Raw genomic sequence first — 26,060 nt, forward strand, 5'->3', positions numbered from 1 at the left:
TTACTGTATAACAAAAAAATAAAAATAAATAGAAAGTATAATAAAATGTTATTATTCAAGGAAAAGCTATGAATTGTATTAAATAACATTAAATATTGTAATAATATATAATAATAATAGTACTGATTTATCATAAGCATGGCATCTATTATATAATATATCTATAATATATGATATTATATAATATATATTATAATAATTATATTAAATTCTATTAAATAATATATAATAAAAAAATATATAATATAATTATATTAAATTCAATTAAATCATATATAATACAAAGTATATTAAATAATAGTACTGATTTATCATAGGAACGGCCTCTTTAATATCATGATCATGGTAGATATAACATTTTGTGCAGTACTGTCGACCTATTGAAATGTTTTTTTTAATGTTACTTCTTGTTAAAATTGGCTTTGTTAATTTAGTTTAAACAGGAGTTGAAAAACGTTACCATCTCTAATAGTCTTTCTTTTCGAGGGCGGCTTCCAATGGTTGCCCCGCCCTCGTTCACCTCTCACATAAGGATCCTATAAAGTTTGCGGTTTGGGCCCTGGCGCATGCGCAGTTCTACACCCGGTAGCGTGTGTTGTAGTATTATTATTGTGACTCAGGGTGGTGGTGGGGGGGCGGGCGTTCAGTCACAAGAGCGACTCTACGGAGCCAGGAAGTAAACGGTGTGGGTGCCTTCAAGAACATGCGGAATTTTGAAACGCTAAAGTGATTAAACAAATATTACACCCTCTTCTTTTCTTCATTTATATTATATTTATCTTTTTTTCCATTTTTAGTCGCAGGACCAAATCAAATATGTTAAAAAAACACGTTCTGTGGTGCGTGTCAGTTATCTATGACAGAGTAGTTGAGTATGGTAGTTTAAATGTGGGGCGTTTGGCCTGGCCCACAGGAGGAGGAGCACTTGAAGTTACAGGTAGAGACAGAAGACACAGACAGGGAGCGCTCGCTGGGCGTGAGACAGTGGGGCAGTGTAGAGAGAGGTGGGAGAGAGCGAGAATTGAGGGGTTTTTTTTCCCTATCTGGGTGGGTCACTTATAATACAACGCACTTGGAGGCAAGGGAAAGAACGCGAAGGAGCAGCGGTCATCTTAACGTGGAGCGCCAGGGTACACATTTCTCCACAGGGGGAAGAAAAAAAAACCCAGGAAGTGAGTGAAAGAGAAGCTGAAAAAAACTCGAAGGAACACAGCTCAAGTTCGACTGTGAGGGCTGGTTTTGGGTTAAGGGTGAGAAAAGGCCGGATTAAAGTGAGGAATCCGCTGTGAGAAAAGATGCCGAGGGTAGTTCCGGACCAGAGGAGCAAGTTTGAGAATGAGGAGTTTTTCCGCAAGTTGAGCAGGGAGTGTGAGGTGAGCTTGGCGGAAACACACACACACACTAGCTAACTACAGAACAATGTTAATTAAACAAATAAGTACCTTTACTAATAATTATATTTTCCTACGTCGGCCTATTTTAGAAAAAAAATCACTTTATTAACATGAATACAATAACTAATCTAACACATGCTATCTCCCTCAATCCAAATGTATATTATGTGTGTATGTAATGTGCATACAATACAGTACTTCCATTTTTGTATGGATCTGATACCAAGCAAATACAAACCCAGTATTGTTGTACTGATACTTTTTGCTGGACATTTCTTCAAAAATAATGAATAAAGAAGCGAATTTTCCTTTAATTTTAATCTTTTAAATTTTCCTGATTATAATCATGATAATAATCTCAACAAATCACACATAAAAGATAAAAAAAAATTGGTAGCTAACATTAGTGTTGTATAATATGGGCAACACAGCAACAAAACACAGATATTTATGAAAATAAATGCAGAAAAGAACTGAAAAATATCAATATCAATACGATACTAATAGGAACCTTGGTATCGACCTACACCCTGATGTGTTGTAGCTGACCGTCTCAAGGCTACTGTGTTTTCTTTCAGATTAAATATACCGGCTTTAGAGATCGACCTCATGAGGAAAGACAAGCCCGCTTCCAGAACGCTTGCAGGGATGGACGGTCAGAAGTAGTAAGTAAACATATAGTACAATATTCGTTACATTTATGGTAATGGTTTTATTTCATTTGAACATGCATCAGATTACAATTGAATGCATCACATAATCAGTTCACAGTTCCACATGTCCAAAAGGAGTAGGAAGAAGCAAAGCTTATTAAATCCTACCCCTCCATCTGGTACTTTTACAATCAGTAACTGTTACATTTGTTCACTTCCTGCTTTCCATAATACAGTTTGTTTTTTTTATTTTAATTTTTTAATAATGTACCTTGTGCCGAAGTAGGAGGTGATATGACCATACAATGACATAATGTGTACCATCAATATAGTGATATATATAGCACATCATGACTGGTTCAAGACTCTTCATCCTTGTATTTAGCAAACATCAACTGCTTGTATTGTTTCTTGAATTGGCTCATCGTTGTGCATTGTTTGAGGGTCTTACTCAATCTATTCCATAGTTTGATTCCACATACTGAAATGCTATGGCTTTTTAACGTAGTCCTCGCATATAAGTGTTTCAAATGTAGTTCTTCTCTGAGATCATATTTCTCCTCTCTTGTAGAGAAGTATTGGGTGACATTTTTAGCTAATTGGTTATTTTTAGCCTTATGCATTATTTTAGCTGTTTGAAGATTTGATTTGAAGTATTAGCGATTTTAGAAATAAGAAGTTAGTATGTTCTCTGTAGGCAGCATTATGAATTATCCTTACTGACCTTTTTTGCAGTACATTTAGTGAGTGAAGATTGCTTTTATAGTTATCACCCCATATTTCCACACATTTATGGAATAGAGTGGTATAACAGAAGTTTAAAAGAAAGAAAAAGATAATATTAGGACATGCAGTAGATAGACTGTATTGTCTGTTCTAAGTGTTTTGGCACCAGGAAGCAGACGTGCTGTCAGTCATGCAAAGTCATCAGGTTTAACACATGTGAGTTCTTCCTGCTGGGTTACAGGATAGTTACAACACACTGTCATTTGGGATTGAATATTGAGCCATAATGAGTATTCACTGTCACATTTTTGTTGGATGCATTGCAAACATGGGAGTGTTCACTCAGGAGGAAAATACTCAGCAGCTTAAAATATATTTGACTGATTTTTCCAAACCACAGTCATGTCCATGGGTTGATAAACTGGAGAGTTGCAGTACATTTCCTTTCGCAGCTCAGCTTACACTCTTGCTATGCCTGTCAACAAAGCTTCCACTTAAAGCTCAGCCAAAACGGCATTACCTGGCTGCTTGTCATACACTTTATATCACACTCATACTCAAGAATTATTATGTTGTGACTTCAGACGTATGGTGTTGAATCAGTTTAAACCATGGGTGTCCAAACTTTGGGGCCGCATACTGAAAAATATCAGTTCTCACCAAAAAAAAATACATTTCAAGCATAACTTTCATTTTGACACAAATTTAGCCATACATATTTAGCCAAAAATATAATTTTCACTGCTTATCCTCACGAGTGTCGCGGGTGGTGCTGGAGCCTATCCCAGCTGTCTTCGGGCGAGAGGCGGGGTACACCCTGGACTGGTCGCCAGCCAATCACAGAGCACATATAGACAAACAACCATTCACACTCACATTCATAACTATGGACAATTTGGAGTCACCAATTAACCTAGCATGTTTTTGGAATGTGGGAGGAAACCGGAGTACTTGGAGAAATATGAGAATATGTTCCATTATTGCAGTGGTTCTCAATTATGATCTGTCATGCCCCCCCCAGGGGGCAGAAATTTTTCTGTGAACCCCTGATTTGCAATACTATTGATTAACTGATCATATCTAGGGAGAACATACAAACTTCACACAGAGATGGCAAAGGTGGGAATTGAACTCGGGTCTCCTAGCTGTGAGGTCTGCACGCTAACCACTCTGCAGTGAAAATAACCATTTATTTACAATTATAACACCATGAACTATTTGCCATTTTCACATTTGGAACTGAACTTTGTGCAACCATTGAGTGCATTCAAATTTCTTCTCAATGCAGGACTCTGTGCCTTTTGACTTCCTGGTTACTGTGCAGCGTACTACGTACTATGAGAAAGTTGCAGGCAGAGTTCTTATAAAAGGCAATTCTGCCACCTGGTGGCCATTTTTCCATCTTAAAACTGCACCGAATGTGCTCTCTTGTATTGTAGAGTTGTGTCATCACCTCTTTTTGCCCGTAGAGCATCTCTGGTAGCGAATGAGTGAAAGACGAAACTTTGTATAATTTGTTAACAGTGTCAACATTCAAGCTTTCTTTCTTTACATAGTGCCTTTAGCTCTACTTTCCTCATTGTTTCTATATATTTTTGTTTAATTATATTTCTATCATATGCTGCCGCCCAATAACGAAGAAGCCGCAGGCCACCAATGGCCCACTGATTGCACTTTGGACTCCTCAGAATTAAATGAATGAACGTCTTCTACTAGAAACTGTGCATTGGTTTGTATGTATGTAACTGTTAAGCATCCATGCAATGACTGCTTATTAACGTATCAGTTATTTAATTAATTGCATTACATAACAAAGTGTTCCACAAAGCATTCAGCTTGTCAATTATGATGACAAGACAATTTTTCATGGAAATCGGTGTTTCCGATATGGAGTATTCCTGCTTACAAGGATATGAACAAACGGGTGAACACTTTTGCACTTGGCAGAGGTAACAATTGTAAGCTGTCTGGTGTGATATAAAATGGTAATATCACCGTCAGACATTTTATTTTGTTATTTATATATAACAAAAATAGTCATCTTCTATGGACGAGAGGCAGGGTACACCGTGAGACTGGTCGTCGGCCAATCGCAGGGCACATATAGACAAACAACCGTTCTCATTCATACATATAGGCACAGTGATGCTGAAACGGAGACTCAAACCCATCTCCTGACTGTGTGGCCAACCACTAGTCCACCGTATGGTTTATTTATTTATTGTTTCTATTAAGTTTGAGGTTAATACAGTATATTTATGCGTGTTTTTCAGTACAAATTAGGTTTTATAGTAAATCACAACAGTCAAATTATATACTGTATTACATTTCCTGTTGTATTAGAAAGGAATAAAAGTATAGTTCATGTGAGGATGTTTCGGAGGGGGGGGATTTGACCACAAGTGTAAGATGTTCAGGTTTGATGTGATAAATGGGCCAATAATTGAAAATAAATGACCCTCAGCTAAGCTCATTAGGGTTGAGTCGATCTTTAAGCATCTATTGATTTTCTTGAAGTGCTGCTCTTTGGACTTGCCATTTCATTTTCATTTTCTCTTCTTTTTTTTTTTTTTTTTTTTTGGTTGAACTTGTATTCCTTTTTCCTATTGTTGCGCTTAAATTTCCCCTTCTCATCTTTCCCTGCGTGTTCCTCCTTCCAAGCCGGCATTCTCTCCTACTCCTTTGTCTGCGTTTCCCTCCCTTTCTTTCATCACACACAGCTTTGCCTCCTTTTCTCTCCAACCGTAGTAGACACCAAATTACTGTCAGATGGTCGTAATCCAATACTTCAAATCGGGTAGAAATTATGACTTGAGTGGTTTTAGACTCACTGAGCGTGTGTGTGTTTGTGTGTGTGTGTGTGTGTGTGTGTTTTAGACACTTGTTTTTCTCGGTTTACATTCACTTTGTCTTTTCTCTTTCCTGCCGACTTTCTCTCCCCTCCTGCTCTCAAATATGACAGTACATAATTCATGCGCATCCAGCTAAGATGAAGCCTAAATGCCCTTAGTATTGATCTGTCTCAGACACACACCGAGACGACAGTCATGCTCACAAAGATGCATAAAAATGGACTTTTTGTACTTAATGTTCCGCCTCTGTACAATGAATTTGCTTTTTGCTTGAACCTGCATTGGATTGCGTTGCATTTGTGTTTCATCATGTGTAAAAAAAAAAAAAAAGTATGCTCTCCATCCAGACTGTGACGCGCTGAGAAAATCTATTTCCATTTTAATGTCCGAAAAGAAAAATGAACATCATCACCAAAGTTAACTGAAACTTTGAAGTATAGACTTTTTGCCTCATGTTATACCAGAACTCTGATTTACTTTACAGAATTTATGCTGTGTAAAATTATTATTGAACTGTGTCCAATGTTTTTATTTGATATTATTTAAAAACACAATATTATCCACTGGCTACCCTCTCCTTTACTAAATGTCTGTTTACTCAAACACACTGGGAATGTAATTAAATATGCACTACGCCCCATGATAATCATGTTTGGATACTAAAATTATTGTCCATTTCTTTATCACTTGCTAAAATTATACTGCATATGTACCAAATAATAATAAAACTACCCTATATCTCAATGTACTTTTCTTTAAAGACTAAATCAAATTGTAATTAAAGTCATGGTATTTTTATTTTCCTTTTCCACAGGCCTTTGTAGCCACAGGCACCAACCTCTCGCTCCAGTTCTTTCCAGCCAACCTGCATGGAGATCAGAGACAGGTTCCTACCAGGGAGTATGTTGACTTTGAGAGAGAGACAGGAAAGGTAGGGTTTATACACACACACACACACACACACACCAACACACATGCCCTCTGTAGTTGGTCACATGCATGGAAAGTCTGAGCTGACTGCCAGCAGGGAAAAGAACAGTTTTGTAAAAAAGCATATTTAGTTATACAAACAAAACTGGCATATTCTTTTATCATAATTAATTGGTTCCAGAAACGACCGTATATGTGAATTTACGCAAAGCAGGATTCCTTCTTTATAAATGAAAATATTTTTGTAGTTATAGTTTGGTGTTCACTTTGTCTGAGGTTTTCATGATCTATTTTTGACCCTACTGAGGATACACACATAGAAAACAGATGGATGGATGAATGGATGGAACATTATTAGAGCCCTCTAGAAATAAAATAACACCCCTATAATCACATTTTCATTCATATTACTCAATATAATAGACATAAAAGACAGACCATAAGCTATATAAGACATCATATGGACTCACACGTTAGCATTCACAGTCGTATCAATTAGCGCCCTATGAAATCTGTTTTATTTTTTACACAAATTCAGTGTGGGTTTTTTTCTCCAAATTTGGTTTGTGTTATTAATGAACTGTATTTTTTACACCGTGCCGCCCCCATTTCATTCATATTGTGTCAATTTCTTTGAGATTCTGTTTCTATTGGCTGATTCCATTGATTACCCTATATTATACTTTCTGTACTTCCTACCTTTACAGACTCCTAGTGACCAGTGTAGAATACTACATATCAACAACATGTATTTGAATGCGTCTTTGGAATGCCTTTTATTTGTATTTTACTTCATGTTGCCATTTTTGAGCTAGAAAATTATGAATTTAGGCCAAAAACTGAAATTTGGGCGGCACGGTCCTCCCAGCTGCCTATCCCAGCTGTCTTCGGGCGAGAGGCGGGGTACACCCTGGACTGGTGGCCAGCCAATCACAGGGCACATATAGACAAACAACCATTCACACTCACATTCATACCTATGGACAATTTGGAGTCGCCAATTAACCTAGCATGTTTTTGGAATGTGGGAGGAAACCGGAGTACCCGGAGAAAACCCACGCATGCACGGGGAGAACATGCAAACTCCACACAGAGATGGCTGAGGATGGAATCGAACCCTGGTCATCCTAGCTGTGAGGTCTGCACGCTAACCACTCCTCCACCGTGCCGCCCCCATTTCATTCATATTATGTCAATTTCTTTGAGATTCTGTTTCTATTGGCTGATTCCATTGACTGTCCTACATTATACTTCCTGTACTTCCTACCTTTACAGACTCCTAGTGACCAGTGTAGAATACTACATATCAACAACATGTATTTGAATGCATCTTTGGAATGCCTTTTATTTGTATTTTACTTCATGTTGCCATTTTTGAGCTAGAAAATTATGAATTTAGGCCAAAAACTGAAATTTGCTTAAATATAAATGATGATAGGCCACAACCAAACATGAAACAGTGCTGATTTAGTAACTAATTAATATTTTGATAACCTGTCATCTATTTCTGTTATGTCTCTTTTATGCTATGTCCTCCTTACGCATGTCCGACACGTACATCCATCGATCACAGTACAAATTGATTTGTGTGTCAGGATCAAAGTTGGACTGCATAGAGAAGAATTTAATTCTGTTTGACTCAGTCCCAGTGAGCGCCGTGGATACTAATCACCTGCAATTGCTTTGAAAAGAAAATCCACATGCAGTGAAATGTTGTGACTTCAATTAATGTGAGTCACAGAGGTGGAATCACTGCTGAGAGCACCCATTCACGGGGGAGATTGTGTTCAGTCGAGATCAGAGTCAAAGTTAAATAACTTAAAGAGCCCAGATGATGTTGCAGAGCAGTTCTGTGCTACCACTGTGATTTGTTAATTGTCTCCCCTGGCACCTCGCCTAAACTCACAGTGCATGTGTGTGTGTGTGTGTGTGTGTGTGTGTATGTGTATGTGTGTGTCAGAGGGCCCTCCACGGACATTGGCCAGCTGAAATGCATGCTGGCTGGCAGCTCATTAAAAATGCATTCAGTGGAATCGATGGACCTGCATGCCCTAGAGCTGACGGACTAATCTCAATTATTTAACACGAGTGCACTGATGGTTTGGAACTAAGTGTTGAGCCGATGAGGGTTGCGGTGTGTAATTGTGTGTGTGAGAAAGGGAAGGTGACTGCATGCAGTGTATTTTCGGAATAGGTATGTATTTGTGTGTGTGTGTATCTGTGTAAGATGATACCCTCTTCTTTGTTACCTCAACGGTGCTCACAGATCTATGAAGTTTTAATGAGGTCAGGATTCATCAACATAAAGCAGTTTCACAGTCGTTCGGCACAAACAAAGTAAACTATACAGTACATACACAACATTATTTGGGCATCCAAATACCCATGATACTTCTTAATATACATTTATATTTGTATTGATATTTCTATTGAAGGGCTGCATGGTGGTCTAGTGGTTAGCACGCAGGCCTCACAGCGAGGAGACCAGGGTTCAATTCCACCCTCGGCCATCTCTTTGTGGAGTTTGCATGTTCTCCCCGTCCATTCCAAAGCCATTTCTAAAGCTTACGGACTCCAGTAAACCACAGTGAGAGCCATTATCCACAAATGGCAAAAATATGGAACAGTGGTGAACCTTCCCAGGACTTCCCGGCCAATCAAATTGACCCAAAAAGAGAGCAGCAAAAAGTAGCCTCACAGCTAGGAAACTCGAGTTCAATTCCACCCTCGGCCATCTCTGTGTGGAGTTTGCATGTTCTCCTCGTGCATGCGTGGGTTTTCTCCGGGTTCCTCCCACATTCCAAAAACATGCTAGGTTAATTAGCGACTCCAAATTGTCCATAGGTATGAATGTGAGTGTGAATGGTTGTTTGTCTATATGTGCACTGTGATTGGCTGACGACCAGTCCAGGGTGTACCCCGCCTCTCGCCCGAAGACAGTTGGGATAGGCTCCAGCACCCTCCGCGAAAATGAATGAATGAATGAATTTGTATTGAACTGAAAACCCTCAGTTATGCGATTTTTATGAAGCGTGCAGTTATACAGTAAAGTTGCAGTCGGTCATTTATATTGTATGGAGAAAGTAGCCTGTGTGTGGTTTTCCAGAAGGGGAATGTTTTTAAGAGACCCAAGTCTCTGTTGTTTTTAAGTAGTTATCTAAGATACTTACTGGAATATGTTGCAATACACCTCGACAAACGGAGTATTTTGAGTAAATTTTATTTTTTTATGTCTGTATTATTATGTCTTTTGACAGTAATATCCACCCTGTCTCCTGACTCAATTTCCAAACGCAGACAGTGCCAAACCAAAGGGGTAGCACTTCCTGGTTACTGGATAGCGTGTTTGTGTGTGTGTGTGTGTGTGCGTGTGGGTGGATGTATGTGTGTGTGTGTGTGTGTTACAAGCTAATAGGAGCCAGCTGGGGACAAAGTTAATTTTAGTGTTAGTAGCTAACATACTAACAGCCATTGACTTTGTTGTAGACATGATATATGACACAGAATTAGTATTTAAATAATAGTTCCTGATAATACATGTTTTATGATGTTTGTGCGGTTCAAGTCGCCTTCCGTTAAGTTTTTCAGCCATTCTTGTTCAAAGGTGCTGTCGGCCTTGTTTACTCAGCTGGTACTCACACTTGAATATTTGAATGGCCACTTCTGTTTTGTGTATGTAAACATCTGACGTAACTAATACCATGAGTTACGTTGTTGTCAGCTAATGATAGCGTTTGGACCGAGTTTAGCTACTAACATTAGCTATCATTGAATGTACAAGTATATCGTAGCAAATTGTTGATTACCTCTCTGAGACTGTTTTTGTATGTGTGGATGTGTTAAAGACGTCTATGTTTATACCAGACAGCCATGTGGTACCAAGCTTCTTGTTTGGGTTGAGTGACAGTTTAGGACAATTTTTATGCAGCTTAACTCTTACATGTGGAAAATATAGACTTTTTTTGTACAGACTGATAACATTGGATAGCTGATGGTGGTGTTCTTTTATTCTCAGTCTGGAGGATCTTAAAAAAAAGGTTACAATGTGAAATATGTAATGTAATACAATGAAATACATTGCTTTATACACACACACACACATACAGTCAATGTTGCAATATCGCAGTTCGATTATCGCTCTATTGCATTCATTCATTCATTCATTTTCTACTGCTTTTTCCTCACAAGGGTCATGGGGTTGCTGGAGCCTATCCCAGCTGTCTTTGGACGAGAGGCGGGGTACACCCTGGACTGGTCGCCAGCCAATCACAGGGCACATATAGACAAACAACCATTCACACTCACATTCATACCTATGGACAATTTGGAGTCGCCAATTAACCTAGCATGTTTTTGGAATGTGGGAGGAAACCGGAGTACCTGGAGAAAACCCACACATGAACAGGGAGAACATGCAAACTCCACACAGAGATGGCCGAGGGTGGAATTGAACCCTTGTCTCCTAGCTGTGAGGTCTGCGCGCTAACCACTAGACCGCCGTGCCACCCTGGTGTGGAACCAATTAACCGCAATAAATGAGTGATGAGTATATATATAAATAAATACATTTTATTTATGTTGTATTTAATTTTCATTATTACTCATTAAATGAAATGGCCATAGTGTCGTATAAGAAATGTGTGCGTTTTAGTCTGTCAGTGATATCTCAAAGTCTTCCCACTAATTGCTTCCCCCTGCCGCTGTGACTGTCAGGGTCTTTCTTTTAGCAAACACAAATATACCACAAAACACATCCACTTCCGATCAATGATCAAACACATTCCCACAATGCACTGCACCACACAGACAGTCCAAATTGTCAGACTATATCTCTCTTCAAAAAAAGGGTGAGGTAGTGTGTTATTTTGACAGTGAGATTCACAAAGAACTGACAGTGACACAATGCTCAATGCAGCAAGAGGTCAATCTGGTGTGAGAACCAGCATGTGTGTGTCAGGTACATTCCTTCTCCTCTGGTAAGTCAGGGAGAAGACTGGAAGGTTTCACCTGGACTTTAGTGCTGGCACACGCACATGTACTCATACACAACAAGTATTTTTTCATTCATTCATTCATTTTCTACCACTTATCCTCACGAGGGTCACGGGGGTGCTGGAGCCTATCCCAGCTGTCTTCGGGCAAGAGGCGGGGTACACCCTGGAGCGGGGAATCAAACCTAAGTCTCTGAGCTGTGTGGCCTGCGCGCTAACCACTCCCACACCATGCAGCCATGTTGTAATTTTTAATGTTATTATTATTTTTTTGTATTAATGTCATTTGGAGACATTCGTTCATTCATTCATTTTCTACCGCTTAGCCACACAAGGGTCACGGGAGTGCTGGAGCCTATCCCACTTGTCTTTGGGCGGGAGGGTAGGCTCCATTAGCTGATTCTGGGCGAGTGGCGGGGTACACCCTGGACTGGTCGCCAGCCAATCACAGGGCACATATAGACAAACAACCATTCACATTCACATTCATACCTATGGACAATTTGGAGTCGCTAATTAACCTAGCATGTTTTTGGCATGTGGGAGGAAACCGGAGTACCCGGAGAAAACCCACGGGGAGAACATGCAAACTTCACACAGAGATGCCCGAGCGGGGAATCGAACCTAAGTCTCTGAGCTGTGTGGCCTGCGCGCTAACCACTCCAACACCGTACAGCCATGTTATTTTTTATCTTATTATTATTTTTTGTATTAATGTCATTTCGAGACATTCATTAATTTTCTACCACTTATCCTCACAAGGGTCACAAGGGTGTTGGAGCCTATCCCACTTGTCTTTGGGCATGAGGGTAGGATCCATTAGCTGATTCTGGGCGAGAGGCGGGGTACACCCTGGACTGGTGGCCAGCCAATCACAGGGCACATATAGATAAACAACCATTCACACTCACATTCATACCTATTTCCAATTAACCTAGCATGTTTTTGGAATGTGGGAGGAAACCGGAGTACCCGGAGAAAACCCACGCATGCACGGGGAGAACATGCAAACTCCACACAGAGATGGAGGAATGTGGGATCGAACTCGGGTCTCCAAGCTGTGAGGTTTGTGTGCTAACCACTCGACCGCCATGCAGCCTATGTTGGTTCAATTTCAATGAGTTAGTGGTGGAAACAGAAACATGACATTAGCTGAGAGGTAATAAGAGGGTAAAGCAACTATAGGGGTGTTAAGTCACATCAAGAGGGCTCTAATAATGTTTAAAAGATTTTTTTTAGAAGGTCCTACAGAAGTTGTGTGCAGCCCACAAGTGTTTTTTTTTACAGCAAAAACAGCTCCATTGCTAACAATATGTATGTTACATGGGGAAGCACTCCTGATCCAGAAGGCCCTGGGCAGATGACATTGTCATGGCAACACACAGAAGCTAAAATCTGATATATATATATAGATATAGATATATTAACTCATAAAGATCTGTCATGCATTATATACTGCTTAACATACCTACGGTCACAACAAGTAAACTGAACTTGAATTATTTAGCTTCCGAACCTGAATTGAAATAAAAATGAGCCTACATGTTCATTTGCATGACATTTTCATGTCTGTGAAAGCCAGCAGTTGGTGTACACAAAGAGGTGTCTTCAACACCTGGCACACCCACACGCATGGAATGTGCAGAAAGGACTTGTTCATGTTGATTAAATAATAATTGTTCCTGTTATTGTGATACTGAACCATGATTATACAATAAAACTCAATGGGATAACCTATTGAGAATGCGGTGTCATGTTCAAGTTGCTGGCTGTGCAAGGGTTGCGGTGTGCATGTGAATGCGTGAATCAGATCTGATTCATGTTAGAAATACTTTCCTTTATTGTTCTGGCACCAGTGCTAGTGTGCATGAGTTGTGTGTCACTCTGGTGATCCGTTACCACAAGACTATAAGTCAAGCTCTCACAACACAAAGTACAAAAACCTAAACTGGGTATTCTGTGATGGAAACAAAGATGCTCATTGAGTTTTCAGAACTCATGGGCGTTGCTGACTGGATGGTTGAGATGAGACTGAATGAGAGATACTGTGCCAACACTTTACTCCACGTCTGTGTCATACACTGTCCACTTACACTCTTTATCACACAGACCGTCACACTCAGTGTGGAATGTATTCAATCACTGATGTTCTGAGGAATTTATCAGTGTCATGATTTTATGGGAGGATTTTTCTAGATTATGCATATCGGCTCAAAATATTGGTTATTGGCCTCATTGACTGCTAAAAATCAGTATCTGTATCAGTCTATGAAAACATTGTGTCATACTGTCTTTGAACCTAAGTAAAACTAAAATCGTGCTGTTTGGTAACAGCAGAAAGGACACACACCAGCAAATACAAATAGACAAAGGGTGAACGAAAATAATTTTTTGGGGATCACAATAGATGAAAATATGAGCTGGAAACCTCATATTACAAATATACAACATAAGGTGGCCAGAAATATTTCAGTATTGAACAAAGCAAAAATTTGTTCTCAATCAGAAATCACTCCACACTCTTTATTGCTCTCTGGTTCTACCATATCTTACTTATTGTGTGGAAATATGGGCTAATAACTATAAAAGCAATCTTCACTCGCTAAATGTACTGCAAAAAAGGTCAGTAAGGATAATTCATAATGCCGCCTACAGAGAACATACTAACTCCTTATTTCTAAAATCACAAATACTTCAACTTGCTGATATAGTTCATCTTCAAACAGCTAAAATAATGCATAAGGCTAAAAATAACCAATTAGCTAAAAATGTCATCCAATACTTCTCTACAAGAGAGGAGAAATATGATCTCAGGAAAGAACTAAATATGAAACACTTATATGCTAGGACTACGTTAAAAAGCCATAGCATTTCAGTATGTGGAATCAAACTATGGAATGGATTGAGTAAGACCCTCAAACAATGCACGACGATGAGCCAATTCAAGAAACAATACAAGCAGTTGATGTTTGCTAAATACAAGGATGAAGAGTCTTGAACCAGTCATGGTGTGCTATATATATCACTATATTGACACTTACTATGGTACCCATTATGTCATTGGATGGTCATATCACCTCCTACTTCGGTACGGGACAAAAAATTTAAAAAAAATCAAAATTCAAAAAAAAAATAAATGTATTATGGAAAGCAGTATGTGCTAAATATATATCACTATATTGACACTTACTATGGTACACATTATGTCATTGGATGGTCATATCACCTCGTACTTTGGTACGTGACAAAAAATTTAAAAATCCCCAAAAAAAACTGTATTATGGAAAGCAGGAAGTGAACAAATATAACAGTTACTGATTGTAAACGTACCAGATGGAGGGGTAGGATTTAATAAGCTTTGCTTCTTCCTACTCCTTTTGGACATGTGGAACTGTGAACTGATTATGTGATGCATTCAATTGTAATCTGATGCATGTTCAAATGAAATAAAACCATTACCATTACATTGGTCAATCTCAAAACATTTTCCTGTAAAATTGTGTTGCATCAGTGAGCAAATGTGCAAAAAATGAGGACAACTGTTCACAACTTCATCTGGCATCAGCTCTATTAATGTTGCACAGACTCTAGTTGCGGTTTGCTCATTGGAGCCAACTTTATTGTCCCCTTGTAGCGAACAGTACACGGTTCACCATCTAAGTGCTCCCGTTCTCTCACATGCTTCTTTCGAGCTCCCGCCCCCTTAAAGGGGTCACAAACCCAACAAAGACACATATGGCGCGATATCCAAGCTATACAAGTGATGGACTTGATCTTGACCGAGGGCCTTGAGTTTGACATCCCTGCTATATAGACTAAAAATCTAGTAACGTAACCAGGCCTAACCAAGTAGACCAACTCAGTCTTTGAGTAGGAGGCTGAGTGTGTGTGTGTGTTTTAGCAAATGGATGTGGGGGTTGACATGGTTCTCAGAGGAAGTCTGTGGTTGGGCCGTTTCTGCATATTTTCCCCTCGTACAGACACACAAGTACGCACACACACACACACACACACACACAAACACATATGCACTTATTTTCCCTGTCAAGCAAAATGAAGCTTTCTTTTTAAACTACCATGCTGGCCCAATGATGTGGAAGCCATGTCTCTCTCTCTCTCTCTCTCTCTCTCTCCACTAATCTTCCACCTCCCTCCATCTCATGTGCACACACTCACATATGGACTGGAATAAACACAAACCCACAGCCTCTCGGGGTGCGGTCCTCCTATGTCTTCTGTATGGGCTTCTCCAAAAATAGCCTGAGTCAAATACTGGAGCTGCTTAATGTTTCAAAGAAAAAAAAATACATATTTATGTTGGATAGAGTGCTTGATTCTGTTGATTCATTCCTAAAGTCTTGTTTTCTATGATAAAAGACCTATAAAAGATAAAATCATGGCAAAAATTGGGATTCAATGTACTTTTCTCTCTCTCTATTTACACTGATATGACCTCTTTATGGCTGAGCTGGAGAATCTGATTGGCTGTCCGTCAAGACACAGGACGATCCTACACAAAAAGACCACATAGTATAAGCTAGAGCAGGGGTCTTAAACTCAATTTACCTGGGGGCCACTGGAGCTAGGGTCTGGGCAAGGCTGGGCCGCATCAGGTTTTCCAAAAAAAAACCAAAAAAAACGCATTTATTAAAAACAAAAATATACAAACTTTTTCAGTGCTTTGGTTCCGATTTTCTACAATAAAAGCTCTGAAAAAACATTCCACTGTTCACAAATATCTTAATTTTTATTTTTCTGCACAAATTAAGATGAAAAATAAATAAACAAATCAAGAATAAAGAAAATAAATCAATCAGTAATAAATAAATATAATAATAATAATAATAATAATAAAATGGCAAATAATAAAAACTTAAGAAACCACATATAGTTGGTGCATAGACAAATTATTTTTTTCTGATTAAAATGAACAAAGCATTATTAGAGCCCTGTAGACATGACAAAACACAACTATAGTCACATTTATACTCTTTTTATTTACAACATATTGCGCAACTGCAGGGTCTTGAGACACATGCTAACTCGCAAACTAGAGAGCTAGCGACCTAAACGGTAGCCTTCAAGTTATTTCCTTTCAACTTAAATATCCAAAAACTTACCACTTCCACACGGATAGGGAGGATAACTATTAACAGTTATTTAACCTTTAACATGAACATTAATCAAACGTAATAATTTTTTCTGGGTACATGATACCATACAGCATCCATATCAAACTTGCGCGGGCCGCACTAACATTAAACTTTCATATCAACATTTGGCCCACGGGCCGCATGTTTGAGGCCCCTGAGTTAGAGTATTATGTAAAGGTTGCTTTATATAGTATGTACACAGATAAAAAAATAAAAAGATGTATTGACACATTTTCTTTTGCTGTATGAATAATGAAAAGTGAAAAGAATTAAAACAGCAGATGCTAATTTGTTCCTTCTCTGTACGTGCAGGTCCATTTAAAGGCCCCAATGATCTTGAATGGGGTGTGTGTGATATGGAGAGGTTGGATCGACCTACAGAGGCTGGATGGAATGGGATTCCTGGAATATGATGATGAGAGAGCACAGGTAGAACATCACATGTGTGCTTTATATATCGGAGGGCTATAACGGTACATGTATTTGCAATCTGTTTATTTAGTATGGAACGTGAAGGGAGAGATAGGATGCACATAATTATCTTGATGTTTGCTAAATACAAGGATGAAGAGTCTTGAACCAGTCATGATGTGCTATATATATCACTATATTGACACTTACTATGGTACCCATTATGTCATTGGATGGTCATATCACCTCCTACTTCGGTACGGGACAAAAAATTTAAAAAATTAAAAATTCAAAAACAAAAAAAAATTATTATGGAAAGCAGGAAGTGAACAAATGTAACAGTTACTGATTGTAAAAGTACCAGATGGAGGGGTAGGATTATGACTGATTATGTGATGCATTCAATTGTAATCTGATGCATGTTCAAATGAAATAAAACCATTACCATTACCATTGTCATTTGACATATTACTCACATCGAGAGTAAGTAGAGTATCTCACGTATGTACCCAACCGGGATTAAAGTAAGTTTTTTTCAAAATAAAGTAAGTTTTTAACTTCTTCTCATGGAACTTAATTCCTCAAAAGAGTCAACGTCATTTGCTTCCTGTATGTGTTCAGCATGAGGACGCTCTGGCCCAGGCAGCGTTTGAAGAGGCTCGACGCAGAACCAGAGACTTTGAAGAGCGAGAGCGATCACACCGAGAGGACCTAGAGGTGAGATGCGGATCTAAAAGTACCATCTAAAATTTTGAAATGGTGTATTCTTACACTGCAATATTGTTCACAACTGAAGTAGTAAATCTATTTTCTTGTTACAGCAAGGCTTAGTACGGTCATTGTACATTTTACTTTGAATCTAGCAAAGTAATCTTGAGCAAGTGTGTAGTGAAGCTTGTCGCTAGCCAGCTAGTAACTAGCCGGTGTGGTGCGGCGAGGTGTCACTATGTCAGTAATGTAGTTCTTTGGCGTAACAATGTTAATAATCATAATAATAATAATGCCAATGGGGCTTGGTTAATATACCGGTTGACTCCAAATTGTCCATATAGGTATGAATGTGAGTGTGAATGGTTGTTTGTCTATATGTGCCCTGTGATTGGCTGGCGACCAGGCCAGGGTGTACCCTGCCTCTCGCCCGAAGACAGCTGGGATAGGCTCCAGCACCCCCGCGACCCTCATGAGGAAAAAGCGGTAGAAAATGAATGAATGAAATTATATATAAATATAATTATATAATGCTCAACGGGCTGCACGTCGGTCGAGTGGTTAGCGTGCAGACCTCACAACTAGGAGACCAGGGTTCAATTCCACCCTCGGCCATCTCTGTGTGGAGTTTCTCCCTGTGCATGCGTGGGTTTTCTCCGGGTACTCCGGTTTCCTCCCCCATTCCAAAAACATGCTAGGTTAATTGGCCACTCCAAATTGTCCATAGGTATGAATGTGAGTGTGAATGGTTGTTTGTCTATATGTGCCCTGTGATTGGTTGGCGACCAGTCCAGGGTGTACCCCGCCTCTCGCCCAAAGACAGCTGGGATAGGCTCCACCACCCCCACGACCTTCGTGAGGATAAGCGGTAGAAAATGAATGAATGAATGAATATTGCTCCAGACTGAACTTCGTCATAGGTTTAGTGCATGATCAGTATGATTAATTGATTGACAGTTTTTGTTTGTCCGGTGTCCCAAAAGCATCAGAATTGAAATGTCTTAAGTTTTATGGTTATGTTCATGCAGCACTTTTGAGCGAAATACATTAAACTAAGTGCAAACGTATTTTCCTATCAAGGCTTTGGTGGAATCAATGGTAAGTTGACGTACCACAATTGAACCCCAAATTGTTTATTTTTTTTAGGACCCTGTGGTTTCTAAAATCTGGGACTGATGACAGACAGACAGCCAGCAGGAAACAACAGGGTCTGTGTCCTTCATTTCTCACATCTATCACACTGTCATGCACTAAACTGCCATGTTTTGGTGGGAATCTATGTGTGTGCATGTGTGTGTTTCTCCAATACTAATGTTGTGTGTTTATGTGGCGTATTTGTGTGCCTGTAAATGTGCATGCATTTCAATGTACAGTATTTAATACATTCGGACTGTGTTAAAAAGTTTACTATCACTCTATGACTACATGCTCCAGTATAGTTTTACCGTGTTCAATGGCCTGCAGGAATAAAGACTGGAATGTGTAGCTGTTAAAAACCAAACCAACTTTATGCTCATGTCCCCGCAGTAACGAGATAAAAAGGAAGGAGCTAAGCCGATAAGGATATCAGATGAGCAAACAACAAAGAGAAAAAGACAGACATTTTTTGAAGGTCACTTTTCATCGAACTGATCTCAAATTTCCCCCCCCTGAGGCACCGAGAAGAAGAAAACTAGTGTCTCCCACTAAATCAATAGAATTGCCATTGCTCACCCCTGAAAGCCTCTGAAGAGAACATAAGAGTCTGCATTATATTTTGCACAGAGATGTGTTTTAATTCGCATGGGACTAATTTCCACTAATAGTTTATATTTTTTTGCATAACACACAAACACAAACTAACTCGGAACCATTACATAATTTACATTACGAACTTTGCTACGACTTATTTCTTGAATTCATAGTGTTTATCACTTCTTTATCAGTTTATCGCACCTGGAATTTTCTTTGCAGCTATATTTAATTTAAAAAAAAAAAGATTAATTTAACACTCAGATACATGCAGTGTATTTGAACGCCTCATCAGCGAATGGCACGCTATGCTTAAAAGGAGGAATGATGGTGACAGATAAGAGTTCTTTCATTCTTCTGTGTGCGTTCTACGAACAAAAAACACCCCCACACACATACAATAAAGATTCCGGAATCTGTCTATAGCAGGGGTTTCAAACTCAATTTACTTGGGGGCCACTGGGGCTCGGATCTGGGTGAGACCGCATCAGGTTTTCCAAAAAAAACAAAAAAAACGCATTTATTAAAAACAAAAAAAATAAAAAAACTTTGGTTCCAATTTTCTACAATAAAAGCTCTGATAAAACATTCCACTGTTCTCAAATATCTTAATTTTTATTTTTCTACACAAAATAAGATGAAAAATAAATAAACAAATCAAGAATAAAGAAAATCAATCAATCAGTAATAAATAAATAAATATAATAATAATAATAATAATAATAAAATGGCAAATAATAAAAACTTGAGAAACCACATATAGTTGGTGGGTAGACAAATTATTTTTTCAGATTAAAATGAACAAAGCATTATTAGAGCCCTGTAGACATGACAAAACACGACTATCGTCACATTTATACTTTTTTTTATTTACAACATATTGCGCAACTGCAGGGTCTTGAGACACATGCTAACTCGCAAACTAGAGAGCTAGCGACCTAAACGGTAGCCTTCAAGTTATTTCCTTTAAACTTAAATATCCAAAAACCCAAAAACTTACCACTTCCACACGGATAGGGAGGATAACTATTAACAGTTATTTAACCTTTAACATGAACATTAATCAAACGTAATAATTTTTTCTGGGTACATGATACCATACAGCATCCATATCAAACTTGCGCGGGCCGCACTAACATTAAACTTTCATATCAAGGCGGGGGCCTCAAACTAGTGTGTGGCCCGCAGGCCGCGTGTTTGAGACCCTTGCTCTATAGTGTCCCGACTCTAAAAGAACCACTGTTCTTTCTTCATAGACCCCAAGTCATTACCAAGCTTTTTCTTAGCCACTCAGTTTCACTTACTGGGTTTTTTCCCCACTCATTCAAGGTCAAAATGTACATATAAAAATGATGTATTGATGCAATAGATCGCAAAGTGCACAAACACACACACACAGCTACTTCTTTACAGAGAGCTCAGTAGAAAGAGAATTTGTCAGTGGATGATAATCTAGGCCAAAAAGCATTAATATATCATTAGTATTGATCAACATTAACCCCCCCACCAGCCCCTTGCTTCGGCTCACATTCATATTGTTCAAGTGTATGCATGCACAAACTTGCAGACACAGCAAATGTCCTGCACAACTACACATACACTTCTCCACAGTATTGAGTTGTGGTTAAGCAGCCTCCTCCTTGGCCCAGCAGGCTTCAATTTGTGTGTGGATCAATATAAAAAGCTCTCTCGCCTTTATGATAAAAACCTATCCCTCCTGCAAAGTCAAACATCACACACTGCAATACTGTTGAGTGAATCGGTTTTCATCAAAAACTCACAAACTAAATGAATCTGTAACTACAACAAGTAACAACTCAACTTTGATAGCACGGCTATCAATGTTTTGGATCCAGTAAGACAAAGAAAGTACTGCAGGAGTGAGGCAACACTTGCTTGTTTTTCACTGATACTATATGATAGTGGAGTTGGTCAAAGTGGAGATAAAATTGTACCTGAAATACCCCCCCCCCCCCAAAAAACAAAAATGCCTGTCATTGTGGTATTTTTACAGCTGGAATAGGAAATGTTGCATTCTTGTTGACATAAAATGCTTTGGATGTTATGCGGCTAAGCTCTGATGACTGCAGGACACTGTTTGTGTGGGGGTTATCAAGGTCAGACAGCTAGCTAAAGCTAAAAAGCCCTCTAGTATCCTCTACTGGTGCTTTCTGGAACTGCTTCCTTTCCTCCACAAGATGTGCTGCTTAACATAGACATTAGACATAATAATAATAATAATAATAATAATAATAATAATAATAATAATAATAATAATAATAATAATAATAATAATAATAATAATAATAATAATAATAATAATAATAATAATAATAATAATAATAATAATAATAATAATTTGTTATAGTTTTTTACATCAATCTGTCGATTTTTTCTACATTTACTTACTACTAAGGTACTTATAAAATTGCACTTCTGGTTGGATGCTAACTGCATTTTGTTGCCCTGTACCAGTGACATGAGCAATAACAATAAAGTTCAATCTAATCTAATCTAATAATAATAATACATTTTATTTGTATAGCGCTTTTCAAAATACTCAAAGACACTTTACAGAAGAATGAAGTTGAATAAATCAAGTAAACTGAATAGAAGACACACCAAAATACAACATTCATTGGTTAATACACAGTTAAAACATGAGTAAAAGCGGGGGCGGGGTACAGCAGTCAGATATAAAATAAATAGAGATAAAAGATAGACATAGACATAATAATAATAATAATAATAATAATACATTTTATTTGTATAGCGCTTTTCAAAATACTCAAAGACACTTTACAGAAGAATGAAGTTGAATAAAGCAAGTAAACAGAATAGAAGACACACCAAAATACAACATTCATTGGCTAATACACAGTTAAAACATGAGTAAAAGCGGGGCGGGGCACAGCAGTCAGATATTTAAAAAAATAGAGATAAAAGATAGACATAATAACAATAATAATAATAATAATAATAATAATAATAATAATACATTTTATTTGTATAGCGCTTTTCAAAATACTCAAAGACACTTTACAGAAGAATGAAGTTGAATAAAGCAAGTAAACAGAATAGAAGACACACCAAAATACAACATTCATTGGCTAATACACAGTTAAAACATGAGTAAAAGCGGGGCGGGGCACAGCAGTCAGATATTTAAAAAAATACAGATAGACATAGACTTTCTTTATTGTCATTGCACAATAACACAGCAGTGAAATTGCCAACGAAATGTGTGTGTGATAATAAATAATAAATAATAATGTCGAGAATAAATAGATTACATCAAATATGAACCAACAATGTACAGCGTAAACAGTAATTTGTACAAATAATTTGAATGATTTAGAATAAATAACAATAATTTAAAGTTTTGGTTGTGCATGTGGGCAGGTAGAGGGGCTTATTTGGCATTGAGCAGTCTGATGGCCAGGGGGGAAGTAGCTGTCTCTAAATCGGGTTGTTCTACAGCGGATGCTGCAGAGAAAACATTCCATCCTCATTCCAACCTCATTCCATCTATTTTCTATGCCACTTATCCTTGAAATAAATGTACAGTATGGTTGTTGTGTCACACGCCCATTTCTGGAGGCGTATTTTTTAGTTCACTAGTCAACCTATTCATGTTCTATATGCTTATATTTGAACTTAATGTACTTAATGTATTATCTTTTCTCTCTCGCTTCTGTTTTGCTATCCTTAACACATCCTCCATCTTGCTTCTCTCTATCACTCAACCACTCTTTATTTCCCATCCACTCTTTCATCCGTCCACCCCCTCCCTCCCCAGTCCAGAAGACAGCAGGACCCCAGCCCTGGCTCACACATGGCCAGCACTGACGTGGACCACAAGATGCGCTGACGATGATGAACAGTAAAGGAAAGAAGGGAAGAGGAGCAGAGAAGAGCTTTTATCTTTTTCACTTTCAATACAATCAGCTGGAAAGACATGTTGAATTTCACCATTATTTACAAATACAGTATGTTAGAAACATACTATATTTCATCAAGATATTGGAATATATGGGGCTTTGATTGAATTGAAAGGGAACTATATCACTATATCAGATTTTTTTTTTGTAAAATGACATTTAAATGTGAGAAATGTTGATGAATTTTTGTATCAATGTTCCTTCCGGTTTCATATACTATATGGGGAAAAAAACACAGATTTTAATACGTTGTTACAAAAGTATATATTTTTGATCACAACAAAACAATGAAATTCGAGAGTCAGGCGATTTGTTATTGATATCTGACAAGAACAACGGCGAAAATGAGACACGCAACAATAGAATGAATAGCCAGGGCTTCCTAAAAACTCCAAATGCTGAAACCTGCTGTTTTCTGAGACCAAAGTTGACCTTTGCTGGGACAAGAAAGGGGAGGCGGGATTTCGAAATGCCAAAAGAGAAATTGTTTTTGTTTATTTTATTGTTTCTCCAAACATCACAACGGTGAGACAACCATACTAAAATGGGTCAAGGGTAATGTAGCGACAACCAATCAAGACGAGGAAAATAGAATAGGGTATTGACATGCCGTTCAAGGGGTGTTTTGCACTATGTGATACAATCAGTCACGTTCACATGGATTATTGTTATATGATTATTCGCATGAAACACAACACAGGGCTACCTATTAGTGGGTTGTTTCACGAGCAGCCCGGAATATGGATGATAAATAATCGACTGAGTCAAAGTCACATTGCATAATTGTTTAGCCTTGAATTCCCCTATTTTTATGTTACTTTGAATCAAGTCATCCAGGTCATCATTTAAAGATTGTAAGAGTATGGGAAACTTTTTTTATTTTTATTTTACAGCACTAGCGTGATGACATTTGTTACATAATTATGACATGTATCTTGTTTTTTTGTGTGTGTGTGTGTGTGTGAAAGTCATGATGTTTACTTTTTATATTCCCACTGCTTTATATATATTCATTTTTGTTCATCTTTTTTTTTTTTTTTTTTGCTTTGATTGTAACTAGTTGTAGTGTTTCATGTAAATCAGGTCAAGTTGGAATTTACAAAATACCAAAAAAAAAAGTTTTGTTGCTTCGATCTGCTTTTCTTTGTTTCATGTATTTTATTGTGTGCTTTGAATGTGGATTATCCAAAGCTCTGTCATGAGGTGTCATAAATATTTTATACATTTTAACCGTGTTCTTTTCTTTGTATTTGTATTTCATCCACAAAATTTCCACTCGATCACTGTGCAGCCCTAATAGAAATTTAATTTTTTTAATAGTATAATAATGATCGGGGCGGCATGGCGATAGAGTGGTTAGCGCGCAGACCTCACAGCTAGGAGACCATGGTTCAATTCCCACCCTCGGTCATCTCTGTGTGGAGTTTGCATGTTCTCCCCGTGCATGCGTGGGTTTTCTCCGGGTACTCCGGTTTCCTCCCACATTCCAAAAACATGCTAGGTTAATTGGCAACTCCAAATTGTCCATAGGTATGAATGTGAGTGTGAATGGTTGTTTGTCTATATGTGCCCTGTGATTGGCTGGCAACCAGTCCAAAGACAGCTGGGATAGGCTCCACCACCCCTGCGACCCTCGTGAGGAAAAAGCAGTAGAAAATGAATGAATGAATGAATAATAATGATCCAAATCAGTGCTGTCAATAATAATGTGTGATCCCACCATGTTCCTCATCACTGAAATCAGGTAAGTTGATGTTGATGGGGATATGGTGATGTCATGCCCCTTCGTGACAAAAAATCTGAACACAATACCTTTCATTTTACCTTGTCTCGGATATTTCACTCCATTCTGGGTGTCTTCATAGTTCATGAAAAATGGAAGATTAAAACTCCTGTTTTAACTTTTAGACTCTTTGGTTTACATGCCCACTAAAAGAGCTTCCAATATTAACATATTTATGTGCAGAATCACCCTTCAAAATTTCAACATAGTGAGAAAACTGGACCTCAAAAAACTTAATTTATAATGGAAAACTTAGCTACCGCTTGCAGTTCATGCAAGATATGCTTTTATTGACAACTTCTCCGGCTGCACGGAGGTCTAGTGGTTAGCATGCAGATGTCACAGCTAGGAAACCAGGGTTCAGTTCCACCCTCGGCCATCTCTATGTGGAGTTTGCATGTTCTCCCTGTGCATGCGTGGGTTTTCTCCGGGTACTCCGGTTTCCTCCCACATTCCAAAAACATGCTAGGTTATTTGGCGACTCCAAATTGTCCATAGATATGAATGTGAGTGTGAATGGTTGTTTGTCTTTATGTGCCCTGTGATTGGCTGGTGACCAGTTCAGCTGGGATAGGCTCCAGCACCCTTGCCGACCCTCGTGAGGATAAGCGGTAGAAAATGAATGAATGACAACTTCTCCACAAAATAGGCAATGCTCTTCTGTTGTGTGCGGCAATGAAATGCATCCAAGCCAAAATGACGCTTAGGTTGCGGGGTGCCACTGGGGTGGCCGGAGAGTGACCAAGGGTGGCCACGGCCACCCTGTAGTTCTGCCACTGATGTTGTG

The 26,060-nt window shown here is 38.5% G+C and overlaps 1 protein-coding gene across 2 annotated transcripts; it reads left to right on the plus strand.

Moving 5' to 3' along the window:
- The first annotated feature begins 863 nt into the window (after positions 1 to 863).
- cbfb (core-binding factor subunit beta) lies at positions 864 to 24,720 on the plus strand. Of its 2 annotated transcripts, none has more exons than XM_058075018.2 (7): positions 864 to 1,373; positions 1,973 to 2,059; positions 6,440 to 6,556; positions 17,012 to 17,128; positions 17,732 to 17,827; positions 18,965 to 19,026; positions 23,349 to 24,720. In XM_058075018.2, the coding sequence occupies exons 1-6, from the start codon at positions 1,296 to 1,298 to the stop codon at positions 18,992 to 18,994; spliced, it is 525 nt and encodes a 174-aa protein (XP_057931001.1). In that variant the 5' UTR covers positions 864 to 1,295; the 3' UTR covers positions 18,995 to 19,026; positions 23,349 to 24,720. The 2 variants fall into 2 exon arrangements, with proteins under 2 accessions (XP_057931001.1, XP_057931002.1); XM_058075019.2 differs by having other exon boundaries at positions 865 to 1,373; positions 23,354 to 24,720.
- The last annotated feature ends 1,340 nt before the right edge of the window (positions 24,721 to 26,060 follow it).

This window comes from Doryrhamphus excisus, linkage group LG1 (assembly GCF_037039965.1).
Source record: "Doryrhamphus excisus strain RoL-2023G ecotype Guam linkage group LG1, RoL_Dexc_Guam_v1.1, whole genome shotgun sequence".
Classification (NCBI taxonomy): Eukaryota; Metazoa; Chordata; class Actinopteri; order Syngnathiformes; family Syngnathidae; genus Doryrhamphus; species Doryrhamphus excisus.

Excerpts from the sequence above, each read along its gene's own strand:
- cbfb (XM_058075018.2), top strand. The coding sequence starts at position 1,296 with ATGCCGAGGGTAGTTCCGGACCAGAGGAGCAAGTTTGAGAATGAGGAG. Across the intron at positions 2,060-6,439 it reads GGGATGGACGGTCAGAAGTA|GCCTTTGTAGCCACAGGCAC; the intron begins GTAAGTAAACAT and ends CCTTTTCCACAG. Across the intron at positions 17,828-18,964 it reads CACACCGAGAGGACCTAGAG|GACCCTGTGGTTTCTAAAAT; the intron begins GTGAGATGCGGA and ends TATTTTTTTTAG.